Below are 10,077 nucleotides of genomic sequence, written 5' to 3'. Positions count from 1 at the left end.
CGTTTTTGCACAGGGTTCGCTGGTCCCTGTCTGGTTGCTCTCCTCCGGCTTCTATGGCGTGGTTGCACTTCGTAGAACGAAGTCACAGCCAGTGTGAGTCGCGGTAGCATTTGAACATTCAAATCCGACCATCGTGCCATGGTAGCAGCTGTTGATCTTCACCCTGTCATGAAGAGACTGGACCTTACCATGGTGTGGCGGTTTCTGTACCTCGACGACCCATTGGGCTATACCGGCTGGTGTCCGTTCGACAATCATATCAGGTTGTTCAGTGGTTAAAAGTTTGACGAATACAGTCTCCTAGCTCTCCAGGTTGGGGGTTGGAATATGTGTGGCGACGTGTTACTTAAAAATGGTAATGCATTTGCATTTCCAGGCCAACACCGCTGCCTTGCGGTTAGGCTTTTGAACCAAAGGCTTTGGTTGAGCACCCTCCTGTCTAGGTGTGGGCGCCCCGACAGCTTCCCAGCTCTTACAACCGTGACATTTGCAGCTAACAATACTCTTATGTCATGGGCCATCGCTTGGTGCCATCAACCGGGTCGCCTTACTTGCCGCACATTGCAGGGCGGGTAAGCCTCCTTTCTTACAATTTCACGTTTTCCGTCTTCTACCCTCCCTCACCCAAATTCGAATACTTTCTCCTCAGCGGCGAGGGTCGACCACCGCGAGCCGCTCCTTCTGGAGCACCAGCGTGGACTCCGACCATGCACTTGTACGTTGCTGCTTTTCGTTGCGCTTTTCAGGTCTATGCAAAATGTGCACACCTCACTGAACGATTGAGAAGCTACTCGACCCAGAAATTAAACGAAACTACCATAACCAGTTCCTCGAATCCCTGTTGGACGATACGGTGTCGGATGTAAACGGACAAAGTGGTACTGAAAGCCGGAACGTCTGTTTACGGTACATCCGAACTAACCTCTCATACAAACACTGCATCTCTGATAGGACCGTGTCTTTGCTGGAGACCCGGCGACAGATTCCCCTTTGCCGCCACCACAACTCCACCCGACGCATCATTCGGCGCCAGGTGAAACTGGGTGTCCGTGCAGACCGAGAAGCTTGGTGGATTCTGGGAGAAAGAGACCGTTTCAGACGACTTAAGTGAATAGATAGTAGCGCCCATTTTCAAACAGGATACTCTCAGTGAGTCTAGTAACCGCAGAGGTGTTAGTTTGACTTCTGTTGTGACAAGGCTTCTGGCTTCACTGATTCTTCGTCGTCATACGGTGGCACACGAAGCCCTGACTCGTGAGAATCAAGCGGGATTTAGACCGGGTAGAGGCTGCGTTGACCACATCTCCACACTCCGTTAGCTGTTAGTGGAACGCCATATGTACAGACGGGCTCGTTCGATTCTGTCGATTGGTCATTGCCGTTAGCTACTCTTGCTCAACATGGTATGTTTCAGAAGTTTGTCCACATAATCCGATCCCTATATTCGCATACCTCGGGTGGGTTAGAGTGTATGGTGAGCTCTCCAAAAGCTTCCCTACAAAAAGTGGTGTCCGACGAGCATGTTCACTCTCCATTAATGTTCAACTCCAATTGATGAACTAATGAGGCAAACGCTGGACGGTCTTCAAAATCCCGGTGTTGAAATTATTGCTGGTGAGAGCCTTTTCGATCTGTAGTACGCAGACGATATTGCCCTCACCTTTGAAGATCAAAGCGAAGCACAAGTTCTGCACGCTACTGTCCAGCACTACCAACGGACTGCGAAACACCCAGTTATGATGGAAAGAACAGGCCCAACGTCGATTGTCCATTTAGAGTCTACTACTAGGCCCGGGTACCTCACGGGACAATAATGTGGACTTGCATTTGGACAATAAAGTCCCAATCACCACGTGGCCTCTAAAAAATTGGTTGTCTGTCTAGTATTCGAAATCTGTATGCGGATGGCGAATAAGCATACTAGCATAGGCGGTTGGAACCGAGTTTTAAGCAGACATTGTAACATTTCATCCATAATGAAAGACCACTATAAGAAAAACAACACACTTACCTGGCTGTTTATGGGACTAGGAACTGCTAGGTGTTGTGGAGGGACATGTTGGGTGGGAGTACCGGGATGTCCAGGACTCTGAACGATACCTCCACCTCCACCACCACAAGATCCAGGACCAACACTGCCTGGTCCCGCAGATGATACGGAGTTTGGACCTGCTGACCCAGAACAAACAACTGGGGGACCACCACCTTGCTGAGGACCTGGAGGCCCACCTTGTTGCGACTGTTGCTGAGGGGGGATTGACGGGCCCATCCAACGCGGCCGGGGATGTCCAAGCATAGCACCGGGATGATGATGATGTTGAGGAATCATTGGACCACTATGCATCGGATGAATTGGACCACCACCAGGAATCAGGTTTGCATGTGGAGGGATCATACCACCGCCCACCGGAGGCCCTGGGTAACCACCAGCACCAGCTTGGTGGAATCGCATGGATGGATGATGAGGCGAGGGACCCTGGATGCCTGGACCTGCACCAGGTGGGATTCCACCACCAGGCATAAGAGGAGGTCCAGACGGCCGCTGGCGCATAGAAATTGGATCCGGTCCTGGAGGACCTAGCGGCGGTGGCATCCCTGGTCCCCCACTAGGTGGACCACCTACACCACCTGGCCCGGACATGACGGAATGACCCGGCTGAAACACAAATGTTCAAATCAACAGAAAGAAGCGATACCTAAAGAGAAAGGCAAAACATTTACATACTAAAGACCTGTGGTACAGGTCAGAAGGCTCATTACCAGGAGTCAGAATACAAGCCCTACATGAGTGGATAAATACAAGTCACATGTAACAGGGAATTTAAAGGGGGGCAGATAAATGTCTAAACTTGGTGGACATAGGGATAAAGTGAGCTAATAAAATATTCTCGATAATTAACCGAATGCTCACACTTTTAAGGTGATCACATAGGCAGGTCCAGAACTAGCCCTTTCATGAAGAGACGATGCCGCTGATCAGCGTAGTGTACTCCAGGAGTCACTGATGCTCTGCGATCCATTACAGCCCTAGCTTCCAACATGCTCTTTGCTACTATCCTGCGCAGTCCATCTTCGGGAGTTAGAATTGTAGAAACTAACCCGAATTTCGCCCTAGTCGAGATTATGTCCATTATAGCTTTTTTTCAGTTTACCTGCTTGATTCCGTCGATCACCTGAAACTATGGCAGCGTCTGGCAACGGTCGACCCTTCCAGATTCTCCGCTATATATTGAAGACCTATATCTGCTCCTATAAACATGTACACATCTACAAAAAGCTTTCGCCTGAGCTCACCACATCCACTGGCGTCAAACACGACTGTCCCTTACAGTCCTTCAACCGTGTAATCAGTGTCACTTGGAGCCTCTTTATCTACCGGCAACACGTCCGGGATAGAGATTTTTCGAAGTTCGTTGACAGACGGATTACGTTGACAATACCAACCGTGTTTGATACTACCTCCTAGAAGTACAAACGACCTCAAATAACTAAAATAATTCTGCCGCAAGACAGAGCTTGAGCTTCGCAACCATAGTGCAGTTAGTACAATATTAGCTGGAATCAAATCCAGACCTCACACCTATAGAAGAACCGAATGGTGTTGGACAAATCCGTTAATTGCAATTGAACAGTAATGATCACCGTTGGTTTGTTCGCTGATCTGGGCAATTTGATCGCAAATGTTTCACCACCAGTGCGTTATGATTGGAAGAGCCCAAGTTTCCCAAGCGAAAAGCTTGCTCGAGAGTTGCACACCTGAATAGGTTTGCAGTTGAAAAGAATACTGATAGACCACATTGTCAGGAGAATCACTGTTTTGTTTGCTGATCTGGGTGAGTTGGTTTCAAAAGTTTCATCACCAACTACTTAAATACAGGTCGGCTGAACGTTTGCCAACCTTCGATATTTGTGGCACTGAAATGGTAGCAGCCGAGGATGGAGCGAACGACCTTGTGGTGTCATCTGTCCCACTTAACGGATCTGAAACATGGCCGCTGAGCACAGAACACATCCAAAAATTGTTTGTCATTAACGCCTTGGAAGCCAAAGGACCGTTTTCTTCGGAGGGGTCTTCTGAGCCGAGCAATACGTCAGGTGGAGAAAATCCAACCTGAATTCTGAAGCAAGGTATGAAAACTCCTACCAGCCAACTCAATCGCGTTATTAGCTACCACCTTTTCTGATGGTGAACCGCGTAGAAGACGAAACACAGCTGATGACCCTAACAGATATGACACTGTAACGCGGTCAGTCGGAATCCCGCTTCAAGGCTATCTTGCCTACAAAGCGTATCTCTCTCACTGCAAGCTTTATCGGACAAGGAAATGGTCGGGCGGTCGGTTACCGGATACAGATACATAGGTTCCAAGTTCCCGAGCGGAAAATATTTGTTGGGTTAGACCCATGTGATACCAGACTATTTACCACAAAATGTACTTGGTTAGGGTTCGTCTTACCAGCTGATGCTATAATACAAAGCAGCGGTTCCTTGTCAGAACCCCCATGTTGAACATATTTTGATTTCGACAAATAGACTGTTGCAACTCAATTGAGTTTCCACAAGACTCAACTGAATCTTCCGTTTATGATATTCTTCAAATGAACGCGCTGCACAAAGACCGCCTCATGTTTCAGTTGATGCGATATTTGAGATACCGGAGTCCATTTTTCCATGAAGGAAACTACTGACAGGGTCGCTGAAGAGTTTCCAGCAACCTGGTAAGTGGTTTCCTATATGGACAGAATTCTGATATTGCAATTGTGGATGGAAACAGGAACGCCTAGCCAGACCAAAATAATTGCATTTGCTCAGCTGTAACACCGTTTCAGCGCATAGTTACCATGACATCCGAAAAAAGCGCCTCCCAACGCGCCAAAGATGCAGAGGTTAGTTTCCGCCGACAATAAATAGCTTCCTTCGTATGAACCACGAAAGCAACAGACGCCGAACAGCATGAGAAACTTCAACGGCAACGCACGGTGCAATACGAACTACAGCCTGAAAACTGAAAACATTATCCCCACTGGAAGATACTAATAATCGTTCCGCCGTAGCGATGCCTAGCTGCCACCTTCCCGATGGAAGCACGAGGGCTGGGATACTGCCAGGTTGCCGAAGCCTAGACAGGGGAAGACGAGAGGCAGAGGTCGAGTTCGAATCACGGACCTTCCGGTCAATAAATTCACGTTCTAACCACCTGAGCCATTTCGTTCTTCCCATTGGAAGAACGCTGACCTATTTGCAGCAGACCAGGTATACGATGAACAAGAACCGAAAAGTAAAATGGAGAGTAACCTGCCGAGATGTGAAAACCGGCATCAAAGGGCCGAGAAAAGCCGTACGTCCACCATTTCGTCAACCAAATGCAAGGTTATATACAAATGTCGTACCCTGACTCACAATTTAACCGCTTGACAGAGAAGGGAAACATTTGAATAAATAGTTAACTGAGCCAGGAATGAATGTCCCGAATCCAAAATGATCCCAGCTATACGTTCCAGGAAATTATACCGGAACTGAAGCTGTTCAAACAAACGACCCTACGATCTTAGGGAACGTGACCAAGAATATAGTGTCTGGATAGGACCCATCGACCTTATCAGATGTATCGTAGCAGTAATAAAATGATCACATCTAGGCAACCGATCTTGATCGAAGGTAAGCCTCAACTAGCAGCACGTATATCAACAATCGAAGCACTACAAAATGCACAGCTGGGCCGTCGCTATGCTCCACTCTGCTCCCGAATAATGCACTAACATCACCTTGATTGACGAAACATTTGCAGTCAAACTGCTCAGCCCAGAGAACAAACCAACGACCACTTGCGCAGTGGGCAGGGGGACAACCCATCGGTGAGGTTGGCTCAGCGTAAGGCAGTGGAACAAGTGACACCATGGACGTCACTGGAATCGCATGTGTCGCGTCCGGTAGGCTTCCAGAGTCCGACTTACAGAAGAGAATTCGTGAAGATGCCACGGTATTCAGTTTGACTGTAGTCGAGCTCACTTCACATTGACACTTCGAGGCCCACCTTGCATAAATAATTCACTCACAACGGCTAGGACGGAGCACGCTTTATCGGTAGATGATCGTGAGTGCTGTGTAGTGCGTACCGTTTGTTGCACCATTAAGTTTGACCCATTAATATTCGAAGGAAAACCAAGAAGCGAGCAACTGCGTGGTCGTTGGATCAGGTTAGGATAAAGAGTGTGTAGGGGGTGGCTGAGGAACGGTGAAAGGAGAGATATGGGTTGGTTCGCTGGGGGTAGAACGTAGCTGTTTAATGAGCCCCATGCATGAAAAATCGTTCAGCTGCAACACCATTTCGGTGCCTATCCCCCTCCCCTAAATCATTGGTGAACGAAACTGCGGCAGCCACAACCACTGTACGACGTATACGCGGTTACTAAAGCTGACAATGATGATGATGCCTAACTACCACGCCAACTGAGGGCTGGGATAGTGCCAGGTTGCCGAAGCCTAGAAAGAGAAAGTCGAGAGGTAGAAGTCGGACTCGAATCACGGACACTCCGGTTAGTAAATTCGCGCCCTAACCACTAAGCCATCTCGCCCCCAAAGCGAGTATCAGAGCATAGATCGTAGTTCAGTGTACTGCTGAAAAGTGAGCCGTCATCAACAACCAAAGACGAGACAACACTGAGCGAACAGGTCACCAAAGACCGACGGCGCGTGAACTTACTAGTTCGCTTTGCACTGACCTCCCAAACGATGAGTCGGTTCTAATACATGCATGAAATGGCATGCACGGAGATCGATATTCTACGGACGTCCCAAGCGCCACGCGACTTTTGATCGCGGGCACATCTGTGGCTTTTCCACAACCATATGCAGACTGCAAGCCAACAGGGCCACTCAGGAGACTGTTTTTCATCACGTAAGGGTGACATGACCAAAAGAAGCAGTCGTGCTTCACAATTAGCGATGCGTCAAGAGATCCTAGCGACTGGGACTACACCGGTAGAGTGTAGGAAAAAGATGAAGCATGATTAGAGCGACTCTCGTGGTACAAGTACGGAGCTAGGAAGGGGTATAACCCAGAAAAGGAGGCTCAGAGACGCTCAGCGACAGCATATGTTGGCGAACAGCCCGTTGGAATGGCAGGATATCGGACTCCGTATTTTTACCTTCCTTGTGACGGGTTCTGAGCCCCACTGGGGTCGACGCGGGGAACGAGAGAAATCCCGGGGGGTTGTTTTTGCAGGAATCCAGAGTATCGAATTCTAGCAGGTGTGCCAGACAGCTGACCAACCTTGCGACCGATGAACAGTGGCAGTACAGGATGTTCGAGTCTAAAGGACCTTACCATGATGTAAAGGTTTGTGAACCTTCGCGACCCATTGAGCCGTACTAGGTGTCCGCGCGACAATCGCAGTCTCTCATACCGGGTCGGTCAACTGTTAGTCTGATGAACGCAGTCTCCTAGCTCTCCAGGTTGGGGGTTGGAATATGTGTGGCGACGTGTTACTTAAAAATGGTAATGCATTTGCATTTCCAGGCCAACACCGCTGCCTTGCGGTTAGGCTTTTGAACCAAAGGCTTTGGTTGAGCACCCTCCTGTCTAGGTGTGGGCGCCCCGACAGCTTCCCAGCTCTTACAACCGTGACATTTGCAGCTAACAATACTCTTATGTCATGGGCCATCGCTTGGTGCCATCAACCGGGTCGCCTTACTTGCCGCACATTGCAGGGCGGGTAAGCCTCCTTTCTTACAATTTCACGTTTTCCGTCTTCTACCCTCCCTCACCCAAATTCGAATACTTTCTCCTCAGCGGCGAGGGTCGACCACCGCGAGCCGCTCCTTCTGGAGCACCAGCGTGGACTCCGACCATGCACTTGTACGTTGCTGCTTTTCGTTGCGCTTTTCAGGTCTATGCAAAATGTGCACACCTCACTGAACGATTGAGAAGCTACTCGACCCAGAAATTAAACGAAACTACCATAACCAGTTCCTCGAATCCCTGTTGGACGATACGGTGTCGGATGTAAACGGACAAAGTGGTACTGAAAGCCGGAACGTCTGTTTACGGTACATCCGAACTAACCTCTCATACAAACACTGCATCTCTGATAGGACCGTGTCTTTGCTGGAGACCCGGCGACAGATTCCCCTTTGCCGCCACCACAACTCCACCCGACGCATCATTCGGCGCCAGGTGAAACTGGGTGTCCGTGCAGACCGAGAAGCTTGGTGGATTCTGGGAGAAAGAGACCGTTTCAGACGACTTAAGTGAATAGATAGTAGCGCCCATTTTCAAACAGGATACTCTCAGTGAGTCTAGTAACCGCAGAGGTGTTAGTTTGACTTCTGTTGTGACAAGGCTTCTGGCTTCACTGATTCTTCGTCGTCATACGGTGGCACACGAAGCCCTGACTCGTGAGAATCAAGCGGGATTTAGACCGGGTAGAGGCTGCGTTGACCACATCTCCACACTCCGTTAGCTGTTAGTGGAACGCCATATGTACAGACGGGCTCGTTCGATTCTGTCGATTGGTCATTGCCGTTAGCTACTCTTGCTCAACATGGTATGTTTCAGAAGTTTGTCCACATAATCCGATCCCTATATTCGCATACCTCGGGTGGGTTAGAGTGTATGGTGAGCTCTCCAAAAGCTTCCCTACAAAAAGTGGTGTCCGACGAGCATGTTCACTCTCCATTAATGTTCAACTCCAATTGATGAACTAATGAGGCAAACGCTGGACGGTCTTCAAAATCCCGGTGTTGAAATTATTGCTGGTGAGAGCCTTTTCGATCTGTAGTACGCAGACGATATTGCCCTCACCTTTGAAGATCAAAGCGAAGCACAAGTTCTGTTGCAACTTCAAAGTGCAAAGTCATGCTTCAGAACGTGCGGTCCTCGAACATATCGCCTACAATTCAGGGAGAACCACTGGAGATTGTGGAAAATTTTGCATGCCTCGGTAGTTGTATTAGCTCTGATGGAAACGCGTCTACTGAAGTCAGTGCCAGAATGTCAAGGGTTCGAATCACACTTGCTAACTTGCATTACTTATGTCATCAAAAAGACATACCACTAAATCTTAAAGGTTGCGTGTACCGGTCTAGAGTAGGGCCTCTGTGTCGTTGTGTGGGTGTGAGACGGTCTCTGAGGACGTATGATATGAGGCGTCTTCAGGTTTTCTACCACCGATGCCTCAGAAACGTGGTTGCTTTTAGATGGCGTCGGCGTGTTAGTAACCAGATGATCAAAAAGTGGGTCCCTGGTTGTGCGGCAGATACTTCGATTGGGGAATACATGCAGCACCACCGATTACGATGGCTCGGTCATGTGCTACGCATGCCGAAACACTCTACCGAGGTGATTATTGTTCCCCGTACCTCCTTCAGGATGGCGTCAACCGCGAGGTGGACAACGCATGACTTGGCAAAAGGGTGTGAACGAGACCACGAAGAGTTTATGGTGTTGTACACCTTCCAGGATGGGGTCCCCGTGACCCCCCCCTGTGCTTGGCTGGAGACGTCACCAGAGATGGTGGCTACTTGATGTCGGTGGCGTTCGTGCTGTCAGTTTCTTTCCAGTTTGTCTGATTGAGCGCTTGGAGGTGTAGGGACCTCAGAATATTTCACAGGTCAGCACTGGGTCCTATCCCCAACCCACTCTTTTACTCTTCTTTTCACCCTTAAAGCCTCAGATGTAATGAATAGAACCTTATAGTTGTACGGCCGTGAAACAACAGTGTCAGCACTGATGTTGCTGTCCTTGGTGTTGATGATGTTGTTGTTGATGGTGATCAATTTCGAGTAGTTTATGTGGATATACAATCTACAAATGACAGAACAGTGTCCGCAAAAATGCGCATAATATTCAAGTCAACGGGCTCCTCTTCAGACATGAGTTTGATACCTAGATTGGTGGTCCCTTCATGCCGTGGTGAAAGTGAACGAAAATGGTCAGAGGGATCACCTCTGCCGGGAGGCTTTTGGGTAGTTCAGTGTAAACCACAGCCAACCATAGCACCAAAACAGAGGATACGGCATCACCATCGACAGCATAGCATCAGTGTTGGACACTGATGCTTCCTGCCGTACAACCA

General features: G+C 48.9%; 1 protein-coding gene across 1 annotated transcript; it reads right to left on the bottom strand.

Annotated features, from left to right (window-relative positions):
- Window positions 1-1,800: 1,800 nt before the first annotated feature.
- On the bottom strand, window positions 1,801-6,896 carry T265_00995 (hypothetical protein; the record flags this gene model as incomplete). Its single annotated transcript, XM_009164910.1, has 5 exons — window positions 1,801-1,860; window positions 2,012-2,656; window positions 3,899-4,111; window positions 4,994-5,236; window positions 6,705-6,896. The coding sequence occupies 5 exons, from the start codon at window positions 6,894-6,896 to the stop codon at window positions 1,801-1,803; spliced, it is 1,353 nt and encodes a 450-aa protein (XP_009163174.1).
- Window positions 6,897-10,077: the final 3,181 nt, after the last annotated feature.

The sequence above is a fragment of the Opisthorchis viverrini genome (assembly GCF_000715545.1).
Source record: "Opisthorchis viverrini unplaced genomic scaffold opera_v5_10, whole genome shotgun sequence".
NCBI lineage: Eukaryota > Metazoa > Platyhelminthes > Trematoda > Opisthorchiida > Opisthorchiidae > Opisthorchis > Opisthorchis viverrini.
Note: the sequence above shows the minus strand (reverse complement) of the source record. Positions and strands in the feature narration are given on the sequence as shown.